Source organism: Anolis carolinensis, chromosome 6, assembly GCF_035594765.1.
Source record: "Anolis carolinensis isolate JA03-04 chromosome 6, rAnoCar3.1.pri, whole genome shotgun sequence".
In the NCBI taxonomy this organism is placed as follows: Eukaryota; Metazoa; Chordata; class Lepidosauria; order Squamata; family Dactyloidae; genus Anolis; species Anolis carolinensis.
The window spans coordinates 16,399,589-16,414,888 of record NC_085846.1 but is presented as its reverse complement, the minus strand read 5'-3'; the positions used below and the strand labels follow the sequence as shown (position 1 = coordinate 16,414,888).

At 41.6% G+C, this 15,300-nt stretch overlaps 1 protein-coding gene across 4 annotated transcripts; it reads right to left on the bottom strand.

The window, feature by feature from the left end:
* Positions 1–2,427: 2,427 nt before the first annotated feature.
* Positions 2,428–12,325, bottom strand: LOC103280220 (immunoglobulin superfamily member 1). Of its 4 annotated transcripts, none has more exons than XM_016996502.2 (8): positions 11,840–12,325; positions 11,675–11,710; positions 9,307–9,618; positions 7,982–8,287; positions 7,345–7,647; positions 5,538–5,651; positions 4,089–4,126; positions 2,428–2,941 (listed from the first exon to the last, which is right to left on the bottom strand). In XM_016996502.2, the coding sequence occupies exons 1-8, from the start codon at positions 12,000–12,002 to the stop codon at positions 2,777–2,779; spliced, it is 1,437 nt and encodes a 478-aa protein (XP_016851991.1). In that variant the 5' UTR covers positions 12,003–12,325; the 3' UTR covers positions 2,428–2,776. The 4 variants fall into 4 exon arrangements, with proteins under 4 accessions (XP_016851991.1, XP_016851992.1, XP_008116686.1 ...); XM_016996503.2 differs by having other exon boundaries at positions 11,675–11,745; positions 11,840–12,280; XM_008118479.3 differs by lacking the exon at positions 9,307–9,618 and having other exon boundaries at positions 11,840–12,318.
* Between the last annotated feature and the right edge of the window lie 2,975 nt (positions 12,326–15,300).

The following is a 15,300-nucleotide window of genomic DNA, read 5'->3' as shown; positions in this document are numbered from 1 at the left end:
TTGTATCGTTATCCCAATACCCCCATGCATATGGGATATATTGAGCATGGTGATCAGATCATGATATGAATAAACATCGTTTAAATAATAAATGTAAAGCCTTCTCTCGGACCACCCTGAGAATTTCGGGGGGGGGGGGGCTGAAGCCCCTCAAGCCCTCCCCCCCCGCTACATGCCCGCCCTCCCCCCAATTAAAGGATACAGCTATAACTTATCTATGGGTCCATCTGGAGGATCAGGTACAGGGGAAGAAAACAGGAGAATATAAAATTGCCTACATAGTGTGGTGAAAACAAGTTTCTAAAATCGAATTCAAAAACTATTTAGTGTCAAAAGCATTGCATAAATATGTATAAAACTGGAAAAAATAGAGTAAGGTAAAGATAAAGGTTTCCCCTGACGTTAAGTCCAGTCGTGACCGACTGGGGGTTGGTGCTCATCTCCATTTCTAAGCCGATGAGCCGGCGTTGTCCATAGACATCTCCAAGGTCATGTGGCCGGCATGACTGCATAGAGCGCTGTTACTTTCCCGCCAGAGCAGTACCTATTAATCTACTCACATTTGCATATTTTTGAACTGCTAGGTTGGCAGGAGCTGGAGCTAACAGCGGGCGCTCCCGCCGCTCCCGGGGTTTGAACCTGGGACATTTCAGTCTGCAAATTCAGCAACTCAGTGCTTTAACGCACTTCGCCACTGAGGTATGAGAGTATGAGTGACTAAATAATTTTAGACCAAAAACGGGCAACAGCAACTGCATCGTCTATAGCTTTAAACAGTTATTCCCCTGTGCATGAGGCAAGGCATTGTGGACAAGCATACAGATGCGAAGTTGTTTGTTCTGCTCCACAGTCGCACATGGTAGAGGATTCTTTTAGGGAGTGCCGTTTTGGGTTGTCTTTTGATCTGCCCACTCCACTTCTCAGATTATTCAGGGACTTCCAAGTTACCCATTGATTTGCCCTTGGAGGAAGATCTTGTTTGGGGGGGGGGGGGGGACCATTTGGGATTTCCTGGTTTAGCTGCCCAGAGGGATATTCTTGCTGTTGCTGGGGGAACATTAATTGGAGTGGTGGTTCTCAAGCTTTTCCTTGATTTGAGTCTACTGGGAGGAGGCTGATAGCCATGTAGTGGATGGCTTTCACAGTGTTCAACCTTACTTCTCCACCAGTTAACAGCAACCTTCCGTCGCACATCCTGGGGGGGGGGGGGGGGCGGCGGCAATGCCAGCTAGCTTATAGAGTTTATCAATAGGTGTAGGTCTGAGACATCCTGTGATTATTCTGCATGTTTTACTCAGTGCTACATTCACCCTCTTCACGTGGGTAGACTCGTGCCAAACAGGGCAGGCATACTCAGCAGCTAAGTAAGACAAGGCCAAGGCTGATGTTATTAATTTTGGGTCTGCACACCATGCACTGCCAGTAAGTTTCTGCAGGATGTTATGGGATTCAATAATGTCCCACAAATGTCTAGATGTGAGTTCTTTGTTTTTAAACAGACATAGTAGTCCAGTAGATGGTGCAATAGGACTAACTTATCTGGACAGGGAATAAACAGTTCTGCAGATCTGAGAAATAATATTTACGGCATGCAATAACTGCCAAGCATTTTGCAATCCTAATTCAACATAGAAAGCAAAAATGGGAGTGTCTAGTGAAATACACAAATGAAACCGATAACTTTAGTATTTTTTTTAAAAAATGCAACTGAAATCCAACCACCTGACAATAAAAACAGATTAGAATAAAACAAAGAAAAGGTAAAGGTTTTCCCCTGACATGAAGTCTAGTTGTGTCCGACTCTGGGGGTTGGTGCTCATCTCCGTTTCTAAGCCGAAGAGCCAGAGTTGTCTGTAGACACCTCCTAGGTCATGTTGCCATCATGACTGCATGGAGCGCCGTTATTTTCCAGCCGGAGCAGTACCTATTGATCTACTCACATTTGCATGTTTTCAAACTACTAGGTTGGCAGAAGCCGGGGCTAATAGTGGGAGTTCACTCCGCTCCCATTCATCCCATTCATCCAATGCTCCCATTCATCCAATGCTCCCATTCATCCAATGCCTCTTGATGTTCCTCCAGCAGCAGCAAGGGTGTCTCTCTGGGCAGCTAAACCTGGCAATCCCAACTGGATGGCCTCCCATGAGGGTCTTCCTCCAGGGGCAAACCAAGAATGGGCAACTTGGAAGTCCCTGAACAGACTCAGAAGCGGAGTGGGCAGATCAAAAGACAACTTGGCAAGGTGGCACTACCTGGAGGAATCCTCCACCTTGTGTGACTGTGGAGCTGAACAAACAACTCAGCATATGTATGCTTGCCCACAATGTCCTGCCTCATGTACGGAGGAGGAGTTGTTTAAAGCTACAGACAATGCGGTTGCTGTTGCCCGCTTTTGGTCCAAAACTATTTAGTTGCTTGTGATTCCTCCCCCCCCCCCCCCCATTATTTGAAATGTACAATGCTTTTGACACGAAATAAAATAAATAAACTCCGCTCCCAAACAAAAGAATCCCCTAATTATTTCTCCCCCTCCGCTGTATCTCATTCCTTAAAAAAAAAAACCACATACATTGGTTGTACCATACGTACAAAACAATTAAAAACAACTCTTCCCTACTCAAGCCAAAAATGTAACAAAAGTTGACACAACTCGTAGAATGGAAAGCTATTGTAATATTTTGATATATGCAAGCCCATCTTAAGATGTGTCCACAGAACGCTGGGATGTGCTATGGCCCTGGTCCCAGAAGTCCCTTGCACTCCTGAGAAGTCCTTCCTATTGCCTTGGCCTAATTTTATTTTGAGCCACAGATGTATAGACACACGATCCATTGAGAGTGTCCGGTTGTGTTGTCTGTCTGGTCTTGGAGGAGCAGCTGCTCAATTCAGCATAGGTGATTTCCTCAGGTTCTACTACTACTCCAGTATTAAGTTGCAAGGGCTACAGGTGAAATTAGAGAAAGAGAGAAAGGCTGAGGTTGAAGTTATAAATATATCCAATACCTTAAGCCTGTCAGACATTGCAAAAGTCCAGGGTACATATGCCCAGGTTTGCAATGTATAAATACAATCCTGCAACTGCTTCCTTTTGGGCAGCTACTACACTTGACAAAGATGTTTTGGGATGAATCAAAGAATTCTGATTGGCTGCTTTAATAAAGGTGGATCAAGCATCCCAAGGTTACCAGAAGCTTTATCAAGGGCATCCTATAGTTCTATCCCTTTTCAAAGGAGCACACTATTAATAAGAAATGTTCATGCATGTTTCAATGGACTTAATAGCAGATGCAATGGGCTGCATTCCAGAGAAAGATAATGGGAAATCATGGCTGAATATTCCTAATTTAAGACAATAATGACATTCATGGGATCTTCATAATTTGAGACAGTACTTGAAGGCATATACAAACCACTTAGACTCAACTCTATGGCTCCTTCTACACTGCCATATAAAATCCAGATTATCGGCTCTGAACTGGATTATATGGCAGTGTAGGTTAATATAATCCAGTAATCAAATAATCTGGATTATCTGATTTGATAATATTGATCATAGGGCAGCGTCGAAGGAGCCTATGTTACTGTCAAAGTGAGAAGGATTTTGTCACAGAGATGCAAGGATAGAGCATTTCTTTTTTCATCTGCAGAGAATCATGACCAATTGGAAGCTATAATAATGTTAATAATACTGCAAAGGTTAGGCAGTTTATATGGAAGTTTAGCCTGTTACTATTGTTCTAATTAACATCTTTATTTATGCCTTCCCCTCAAAATGGGACTCAAGTCAGCTTACCAATTACAGCGAGTAAAATATAGTTAAACCATTATCGTCAACATTCACAGGGAAGAAAACTATCAATAACATTGAAAAGTTATCAGAACATATTATTAAAACCAGGGTTTCAAAACCCAGACAGACTCATATGGGGACATGAAGTCTGTCAATTTACACCTAACCCAGGCCTTTCCCCATGTCCAACAAGATGTGTGGGCAAAAATGTTGTGATTACTGGAAGAAAAGACCAGGATTTGACAAGAAGTTCACAGATACAAGAAAAGTGTTTGCTCGTTGGAAAAAAAAGTCTTACCGTCTCCACTGGTTGATTTCTGTCATTGGCAGTAAATCCTGTAGATTAGAGGTACAGTATGAGATTTTTTGGAAATTGGAACCCACCAACCACTCATTGTCATACAGATCACCCTGCCCCCCAGAACATCTACTAATTTAATTTGTTCCAAGCCTCAAGTCCACGAAAATTGTGATTTCAAAACCATATAGAGCAGGCATGGGAAAACTTTAGCCCTCCGGATGTTTTGGACTTCAACTCCCACAATTCCTGGCCTCAGGCCCCTTCCTTTTCCCCCTCAGCCGCTTAAGCGGCTGAGGGGGAAAAGGAAAGGGCCTGAGGCCAGGAATTGTGGGAGTTGAAGTCCAAAACACCTGGAGGGCTGAAGTTTGCACATGCCTAATATAAAGTCACTCATAATAAAGTACCTTTTACGTGTCATGGGAAGTAATAAATGGCAAGATCATTCATTCACTATGAGAGTCATACCTCACTCATTTCATAGCTTTTGCTGGACACCCGCCTCCCTGAAAATTGGGAAATAAACTTCTGAAATGCTAACTGATAGAACGTTCTATCCAACATTTCATACAATAAAGCCCGGATGTGTGTGCCTGAACAACATCAGAGTGCCATCAAATTGGCAAAGGTTATTAATGGGGAAGAATATACAAGTCAGGAGAGGCTGCAGCAGTTTGGTTTTGCCTGCTTCTACTGGGAAATGCAAAATTAAATCCCTTTCTTACTTTTCCTCATTCCAAATTAATTGAGTAGGTTTTCTTTTCCAGATTAAAATTTGAGTGTCTGCCTCCACTTGGTATCCAAACAGTCAGGGTTTACTGTTGTTGCTGTGTGCCTTCAAGTCTTTTCCGACCTATGATAAGCTTAAGATGGGTTGATCATTGGGTTTTCTGGGCATTTGGGATTTGCCATTGCTTTTCTCTGAGACTAAGGCCCCTTCCACACAGCTGTACAAAATCTACATTGAACTGGATTATACGGCAGTGTGGACGCAGATTACCCAGATCAAAGCAGATATTGTGGATTATTGTATTGTATTGGCATCGAATTCTGCCAGTTTTTGTAAGCCACTCTGAGTTCCTTCGGGTGAGAAGGGCGGGATAGAAATGATGAAAATAAATAAATAAAGAATCTACCTCAATACTCTGAGTTATATGGCTGTCTGGAAGGGTCCTAAGGCCCCTTCTACACTGCCATATAAAATCAGGATTATCTGCTTTAAACTGGATTATATGGCAGTGTAGACTCATATAATCCAGTTCAAAGCAGATAATATGGATTGTCTGCTTTGATAATCTGGATTATACGGCAGTGTAGAAGCTGCCTGAGAGGGTGTGACCTTTCAACACCTGGAAGTGGATTTGAATCCTGGGGTCCTACTTGGACACTGAAACCAATTCACCGGGCTGGCTCTCAATGACTTAAAAAATACTTTGAAGGCCCACTTACCCTTCCTCCTCCTTCTGCACAGAAGAAAGGCAAGCAAGAGAAGGAGGAGGAGGAGAACACCTGCCGAAGTGCTTGCCAATATGATTGTCGTGGCTCCCACTGGTTTAGTTATTCCTGCAAAACAATTCAGTATATTGAAAAGCTTTTTTAAAAAAATTATTTCATATTTTAAAATATTCCTTCCAGTTTCTGTGATGTATATGACAATCCTAGCTGCACCCAGCAAAGAATATTTCCACAGCTAAGTTCAATTCTTATATGGTAATTAAAGATATGGTCATGTATGTAAATAGAGATGCCTGTCTCCTATTCTCAGGGCTACTCATGTCTCTCTCTGACCTTGGTGACAACCTTTTTTGAATTTCTGGTCCTGCTTTAACGAACAGCTGTCACTAGAGTCCAAGGCCCAGGCTATCTGAATGACCATACTTTCCCATATGAGCCTGCCCAAGATCTAAAATCTTCAGGAGAGGCACGTCTTCTCATTGTCCTCACAGGCATCTTTGGTAGAAACACAGGAGAAGACCTTCTCTGTGTCTACTCCCATATTCTGGGATTCTCTCCCTGGGGAAGTTAGGATGGTCCTCCTTTGCTGATCTTTCTTGTCCAGCAAGTTTTGGAAACTGGTTTTTAATGAGAAAATAGCTTTTTAAGGTGCTATTATATCTGAAAGTGTGTTAAAGTGCTGAGCTGCTGAACTGCAGACTGAAAGGTCACAGGTTTGAATTTAAGGAGCTGAGTGAGTGCCCACTGTTAGCTCCAGCTTCTGCCAACCTAGCAGTGCGAAAACATGCAAATGTGAGTAGATCAATACTCTTTGGCAGATTAGGCTAAACTTCCTATAAAATAACTCCTATGATTCCATAGCATTGAGCCATGGCAGTTAGTGGTATCAAACATAAATTCTACAGTGTAGATGCACCTCCAATTCCAGGGCATATTAAACACTGGAATTCAGGAGTGAGTTCTGGGATTTAGGTTGGGGGTGGAGTTTTAATGCATTTTAATATTTGAATTTTACATGGTTTTAATGACATTAATAATTTAAATATTTTAATATTGACTTTTAATGTATTCACATTGGTTTATTTAGCATTGTTTTATGTTTATAGTTGGAGCTCCCGGTGGCACAGTGGGTCAAACCTCTGAGCTACTGAATTTGCTGACTGATAGGTTGGTGGTTCGAATCCGGGGAGTGGAGTGAGCTCTCGCTGTTAGCCCCAGCTGTTAACCTAGCAGTTTGAAAACATGCAAATGTGAATAGATCAATAGGTACCGCTCTGGCGGGAAGGTAACAGCGCTTCATGCAGTCATGCCAGCCACATGACCATGGAGATGTCTACGGACAATGCCGGCACTTCAGCTTAGAAATGGAGATGAGCACCAACCCCCAGAGTTGGGACTTAACATCAGGGGAAACCTTTACCTTTACCTATATCTGAAATCTTTGTTTTAAAATGGTTTTAATTCTGTTGTTGAAGGTTGGGTTGCTGATCTGCAAACTGCCAGGTTTGAATCCCACCCGGGGAGAGCATGGATGAGCTCCCTCTATCAGCTCCAGCTCCATGCGGGGACATGAGAGAAGCCTCCCACAAGGATGGTAAAAACATCAAAACATCCGGGTGTCCCCTGAGCAACGTCCTTGCAGATGGCTCCCTTCCCAGACAAAGGAAACAAACAGACTAACTTGAGTGAAGGGAGAAGTTACTTCTGCAGGTTTCCACTGGAATTGTACAGGGAAGACAAAACTTTTGACTTATAAAAAGGAAGAGTGTTCTGGAAAACAGTGGAAAGAAAGATATCTGACCTTGTGCCTGGCTTGTCACAAGAAGCTCCACGTGGTCACTTGGCTCTGACCACAGGAATGGTCTACTTCTGTGATGATATCGACAACTGTAGTTTCCTGAAATTTCTAATCCCACCATGAAAAAATTAAACTCTGTTATGTTTCTGCTTGGTAAGGTCATCTGTGATGCTACCAAGCCACTCGAATTGTACAGGTAGAAGTTCAAATCACTTTCTGGCGCCCCGCACTCGATGGTGATATTTAATCCCAAAGTTATCTGCTCCCTTGGTCTCACTTTGATGAAGGGTTTGGGTCGGCTAGGATCTAAATATAAGCAAAATCATTTGAAAGAGGTTAGATTGCTTCATTTGTTATTTAACCTATTTAGTCTGCAAATTCTGACCATATCAATACATTTGTCAGTTGTACAGAAAAAAAAACTTCTGTTGAACATATGTGTTTGGGATTAGGTTAATTCTGAGCTAGCTATATGAAAAATGCAGCCCCGTCCCCCGGAATACAAATAGCCTCCTACTCCTCCTCATCTAAAAGAGAACCCTGAAAATCAATTTTTCCATAAATGATTTTTGGAGAAATTTTTTTATTTAAAAAGGGTTATTTATGAAAATATCACACAACAATGAAGTCCAAGCCTTACCTTTCATGTTGATATGTACTTGGTCACTAACAACTGAACATAACTTATCAGATGCTGATTGGCAGCAATATCTACATCGATAGATTCCCCTTTGATATAGCTGAGCATTGTGAATGAGAAAAGTATTATTGCCCTGTAGAGGCTTTTTCACAACACTTGAAGATAACAAAAAAGGAGGCTCTTCTTTATACAGAAATAACTCTGCATGTTGGCACTCGTGGCTTTCACAGCTGATCCAAATGCTTTGTCCCACAATGACCACACCATTGGGAGCCACTGCAATGGAAGGTTTAGGATAAGGTGTTCCTGGATAGGAAAAAATTAAATAAAAATGAGATCTGGGAGGTGTAGGTTCTAAAACACCTTGGTTCTTTAACATGGGAGGCATTTACAAGCTCTGGATGAATGACGTGTGGATTGGAAAATAAATAGAAGCCACAGGACTTTGATCCTAATCTAAGGTTTCTTTCAGACCACATAGTTATAGCACTGCACTACACTATTACTTTACTCGTTATGTTGTCATCAAAGGAAATCCTGGGATTTGTTGTTTGGTTGGACACCAAATTTGAATGGAGTATATAACAAATTCTGTTGTCAAAGGGTTTCATGGCCGGAATCACTGGGTTGTTGTGAGTTTTCCAGGCTGTGTGGCCATGTTCCAGAAGCATTCTCTCCTGACATTTCACCCACATCTATGGCAGGCATCCTCAGAGGTTGTGAGGTCTATTGGAAATTAAGCATGTGGAGTTTATACATCTGTGGAATGTCCAGGGTGGGAAAAAGAACTCTTGTCTGTTTGATGCAAGTGTGCATGTTGCAATTGGCCACCTTGATTAGCATTGAATAGCCCTGCAGCTTCAAAGCCTGGTTGCTTCCTGTCTGGGAGAATCCCTTGTTGGGAGGTGTTAGCTGGCCCTGATTGTTTCCTGTCTGAAATTCCCCTGAGTGTTGTTCTTTATTTACTGTCCTGATTCTAGAGTTTTTAAAATACTGGTACCCAGATTTTATTCGTGTCCATGGTTTCCTTCTTTCTGTTGAAATTGTCCACATGCTTGTCAGTGGCTTCTCTGTGTAGTCTGACATGGTGGTTGTTAGAGTGGTCCAGCATTTCTGTGTTCTCAAATAATATGCTATGTCCAGGATGATATTCAGGGAACTAATTTGTCTATGTCAGAACAACTTCTCTACGTAATGCACAGGTATATGAAATACACAATATAAACATTTCCATTAGGTAGCCTTACAGCAAAAGCAATAATCCTATAGTACCTTAGCTAAGTAAAAGTTGTGAAAACTGTACGAGAATGGAAACATAATCTCACCTATTATTTTAAGGGAAACAGTGTCACTATACCTGGAGCAATATGGAAAGCCAACTGGTGAGCAATATTGACAAAAATAGCTCCCCTCATTCAATTGGGTTGCACTGGCAATTGGAAACATAGCCCCATTCCTCAGTATTTGCATCTCTTTCCTGTGAACTGCCCAGGAACCCACCGCTTGGTACAGTATGAACCACTTTGCTGATTGAAAGGCGTCAGGCCTTGTGCAGTGAATGAAGATAGTTCCCCCAAGGGGCACTTCTCTGGAGCTCAGGACTATAGCAGGCTTGGGATATAGATATTGATATTGCCCTAGAAGGAGGAAGAAATGGTGAGTCTTGGGGAACAAAATAATCTATAAGGGTACGTTCTGGGTTGATTTGGGAGAAAATAGGAGACTGAGTTTGCCATAGATGATAAGTATTTGCTAGGACTGTGGTTTATTGCTTTAGAATATTCGCCAGTAGAAATTATATTAATTCTTGATATTTATTTTAAAAATATTTTTACTTTATTTTTATCCAGCTTTTCTCAAGATATAGGGACTCAAGGTGTTGAATTATAAACATAAGGTAAAGGTTTCCTTTGACATTAAGTCTAGTCATGTCCAATTCTGGGGGTTGGTGCTCATCTCCATTTCTAAGCCGAATAGCCGTCGTTGTCCATTGACACCTCCAAAGTCATGTGGCTGGCATGACTGCATGGAACACTCTTACCTCACCACCAGATCTACCTATTGATCTACTCATATTTACATTTTTTCGAACTGCTAGGTTGGCAGAAGCTGGGGCTAACAGCGGGAGCTCACCCCACCTTCCGAATTCGAACCACCAACCTTCCAGTCAGCAAGTTCAGCAGCCCAGTGGTTTAACTCACTGCGCCACTGGGAGCTCCAACTATAAACATAAAACAATGCTAAATAAACCAATGTGAATACATTAAAAGTCAATATTAAAATATTTAAACCATTAATGTCATTAAAACCATGTAAAATTCAAATATTAAAATGCATTAAAACTCCACCCCCAACCTAAATCCCAGAACTCACTCTTCAAATCCAGTGTTTAATATGCCCTGGAATTGGAGGTGCATCTACACTGTAGAATTTATGTTTGGTACCACTAACTGCCATGGTTCAATGCTATGGAATCATAGGAGTTATTTTATAGGAAGTTTAGCCTATTCTGCCAAAGAGTAATGGTGCCTCAAGAAACTATGGGTCTCAATATTCTATAGCATTGAACCATGGTAGTTAAAGTGGTGTCAAACTGCATTAGCTCCGCTGTGTAGATGCAAATTTAGTTTGTGCCAAACGCTTCTGCCCATTGACTTAAGGCTGTAGCCACACTGCAGAATTATAGCAGTTTGACACCACCTTAAACACCATGGCTCAATGTAATGACTCTGCAGTATGAAGCCTTGGAGCTAGAGTAGTACTAAAGTCCTACAAAGATAGTCTTTGATAGTACCTTAACTACCAAGACTCTGCCTCATCTGTTATTGCAGGGTGTCGGAGCTGCGGTGGAGCAATGGGTTAAACCCTTGTGCCGGCTGGACTGCTGGCCTAAAGGTTGGGTTGCTGACCTGAAGATTGCTGGTTTGAATCCGCGAGACAGGGTGAGCTCCTATCTATCAGCTCTAGCTTGCATGATATGAGAGAAGCCTCCCAGCAGGATGGTAACACATCTGGGTGTCCCCTGGGCAACATCTCTGTAGATGGTCAATTCTCTCACGCCAGAAGCGACTTGCAGTATGTTCTCCAGTTGCTTCTGATACAATTTTTAAAATTGAATGGTGTAGGTTCTGGAATCATTGGTTGGGAAGTCATGATAATTTGTTTCCAGTTTGCCCACTTCAAATAATTATTCTTTTTTTTTTGTACTCAATTTTCTCTCTAAGGCCTTTTTTACATGGCCATAATTCCCAGGATCTGATTCCAGTTTATCTGCTTTAATAAATTGGATTTTATGTCTCCACTTCCAGATAATCTGGGATAAAATGATAATATGGGATCAGATCCTGGGATATAGGGACAGTGTGGAAGGAGACTAAGACTATGACTCTGGAGACCAGGGTCAAATGCCTGCTTGTCCATGGATGACCTCAGGCAAGTTACATTCTCTAGGCAAGTTACACACAGCCCTATACCCCAGGATACAAGGCAGAAAATCCCACAATATATGCTTTGAACTGGGTTATATGAGTCCACACTCAGATAATATGGGATTTTCTGCCTTAATATTCTGGGATATAGGGCTGTGTGGAAAGGTCCTCAGCTTCATAGAAGGCCAAAGGCAATCTCTTTCTAAATACTCCCTCTGTCACCAGAATTCAGAAACGAATCGAAGGCATCCAAAAACAAACTCACCTCTACATATATGCCAATGCCTTGCCATCCATAATCCTGAAACGGAGATGCTTCCATTAGTTGCAAGATACCTAAACAACAGAAACTGGTATTGGCTTTCCAATTGTGCCACCCTACCATTGTTCACCCTGGTAGACCTTCTGCATTTCAGACAGCATTACTAACCGAGAAAGAAGGTGCTGAAAGAGACCCTCATGGCAAAGCCTCTGTAACCAGCAGTGTCCGTTTGCTCCTCCAAGATTCCTGTTGAAAGCACTTCTGAAATAATGCTTCTCAGCAATGAAGTTACTTCCCTACAATGTACGATTTCTGTATGATCTGACAGCATAGACAACTGTGGTTAACACCCAAGCTTGTGGGACATTCCACATCCCGTTTCAACCACAGTGTGCAGAACTGCAAGAGCAGGACTGCGAGATCTGCAACAGTCAAAGTGCTTTTCTCACAAAGTTTGAAAAACATAAAGTCCAATGGTGACTTGTTCGGTTGATGCTACACCGATCAGGGATCAGGCAGAATTAGTAGCATATAGAGAACATTGCATATCTATATCTTTAATCAAGTGAACAAGATTTCTTTTAATTCTGGGATTTACCAGAATGAAACAGATCAATCAGATTTAAAAAATCTTTCTCTTTTCTCTCTTCTTTAATAAAGATATAAGCTTCCCCTTGACCTTAAGTCTAGTCGAGTCTGACTCTGGGTAGTGCTCATCTCGATTTCTAATCCGAAGAACCGCCGTTGTCCATAGACACCTTCTAGGTCATGTGGCCAGCATGACTGCATGGAGCACCGGTACATTTGCATGTTTTCGATCTGCTAGGTTGGCAGAAGCTGGGGCTAATAATGGGAGCTCACCCCATCCGCGGATTTAAACCACCGACCTTCCAGTCAGCAAGTTCTGCAGCTTAGAGATTGAACCTGATATGCCACCATGGCCTAATATATAAATAAATAATTTATAGTAATAAAAAATAAAATATATTTTATTATTATAAAATATAATAATAAATTACAAATATTTATTTATTTATTTATTTATTTATTTACATTAGTGGTCATCTGTGAAATGACACATTTGCATAATAGCACTGTAATTCTAAGGAATTTTATTAAATGTACCAGGAAAAACTAACCTTTCAAACTATACTTTAGCATAACATCCTCTAGTTTTGTTTGCTTTTTTGTTTTGAAAAACAATTCCGTATTTACATTAGTTACATGGGTGAGTTTCTGCAAGACACAGACAAGAAATGAATACCATCAAGTTCTTCCAAATCCAAACTTTCCTACGAACTTTTGCTTTTTACAGACTTTGTTTCCTAATTTGGCTCGTATTTTTCTTACCTTCTTTCTGAAGAAGTGTAGTACAAACGGATGCAACATGTGACTTCTTCCCAGAATGACATCAGCACAATGGTTGTGACATTGTTTTTCTGCCTTGTCACACTAAAGCATGAATCCACTTTAAATCTGGTTTCTGCCTCCTGCAGAATTCTGGAGTTTGTAGTTTGGTGAGGCCCAGGACCTGTCTGGCCGAGCTGTTTAAAGCCCCCTCCCTAAAGTGGATTTAAAGTGGATCTAAGTGTGATAAGGTCCTTTGAGTGGTTTAACATTGTGGCTAAGACACTTTTCTAGTTCCTCTTCTTTTAGACCCTTCTCTTCCTATTTGCTGTTGTTGTTGTTGTTGTTGTTGTTGTTGTGTGCCTTTAACTAATGTTTGACTTAAAATGTAGATGGGAGAGCCTTGTATGAGGATACCTTATTATTTCAAAATGTGCATTTTTTATAATGATTTTATACTGTTTATGTGGTTTTACTTGTTTTGGTTTATTTATTGTGAATATATTTTAAATTGTGTTGTCGAAGGCTTTCATGGCCAGAATCACTGGGTTGCTGTGAGTTTTCCGGGCTGTATGGCCATGTTCCAGAAGCATTCTCTCCTGACATTTCGCCCACATCCATGGCAGGCTTCCTCAGAGGTTGTGAGGTCTGTTGGAAACTAGGCAAGTGGGGTTTATATACCTGTGGAAAGTCCAGGGTGGGAGAAAGAACTCTTGCCTGTTTGAGGTACTGTAAGTGTGAATGTTGCAATTGGCCACCTTGATTAGCACTGAATAGCTTTGCGGCTTCAAAGCCTGGCTGCTTCCTACTTGGGGGAATTCTTTGTTGGGAGGTGTTAGCTGGCCCTGATTGTTTCCTGCCTGGAATACCGCCTTTTTTTAGTGCTGCTTTTTATTTACTGCCCTGATTTTAGACTTTTAAATACTGGTAGCCAGATTTCTGTTGAAATTGTCCACATGCTTGTGGATTTCAATGACTTCTCTATGTAGTTTGACATGGTGGTTGTTAGAGTGGTCCAGCATTTCTGTGTTCTCAAATAATCATCAGATGCTTTGCTATGGCTGATTTCTCTGGTTGAGTTAGTCTGTAGTGCCTTTCATGTCCCTTGATTCCTGTTTGGGCAATGCTGCGTTTGGTGGTCCCTATGTAGACTTGTCCACAGTTGTATGTTTTGGAAGGTCCCACTCTTGGCAAAAGGTCACATACAAATGCAATAAACTAAAAAAAAATGTCTGCTCTGTAGCAATCCCTCCTAATTCATATGACTCCAAATGTTGTAATTTGGCAATGAACTAGAGCTCTCTAGCTAAAAATACAAAATACACCTCCCCAAACTTCCTATTTTAGGATTTATTAGGCTGTTGCCATGGCAGCTAAAGTGGAGTCACAGTGCTATATTTGGGTAGTGTGAAAGGGCCAACGGTAGGAGCTTCTTTCAGCTCTATGATCTGGTTCTATCCTGGCAGGACCTTTTCTGTTGAAAGTGTCGGACAGACTAATCTGGTCTTCAAGAAAGGATAAATTTAGACCCTTCTTCTTTCCTAACTCTGCAGAAAGAGGAACTGGTTGTCATTTCTTCTCTTTGAGGAAATGAAGTACTGCATTTCTAAAATGTTGACTTTCCCCTGCAATGACACAAAGCAGCTCTTTTGCAATTTAGATCCTTCAGTTTGAATGATACATTTAGGAATCGAAAGCATGGGTGCGGTGTCTATTTTGCCCTCAGTTTTCTTACCAACCATCACTAACGAGATGTGTAGTAACTTAGTGAAAGAAGCATCCAAAATATTGCAGAAAGGGTAAACAAAGATATTGAAGAAAAATCAGAAAGAAAAACATGGAAGCGTTAGTCGAAATGAAAGGGAAGAGTGACCACACAAGTACAGACTTGGAAAATGAGCAACGTGCACTTACAATACAGAATCAATGCAGTTTGACACCACTTTAACTGCCATGGCTCAGTGCTATACACAGTATGCATTCTGTCAACTTATGAGATTGTTCACCATCTGTCTAGATATGGCATGGGCAGGATTAGGTAAAGGTAAAGGTTTTCCCCTGACATTAGTCTAGTCGTGTCTGACTCTGGGGGTTAGTGCTCATCTCCATTTCTAAGCCGAAGAGCCAGCGTTGTCCATAGACACCTCCAAGGTCATGTGGCCAGCATGACTGTATGGAGCACTGTTACCTTCCCACCAGAGCAGTACCTATTAATCTGCTCACATTTTCATGTTTTCAAATTGCTAGGTTGGCAGAAGCTGGGGCCAACCGTGGGGGCTCCC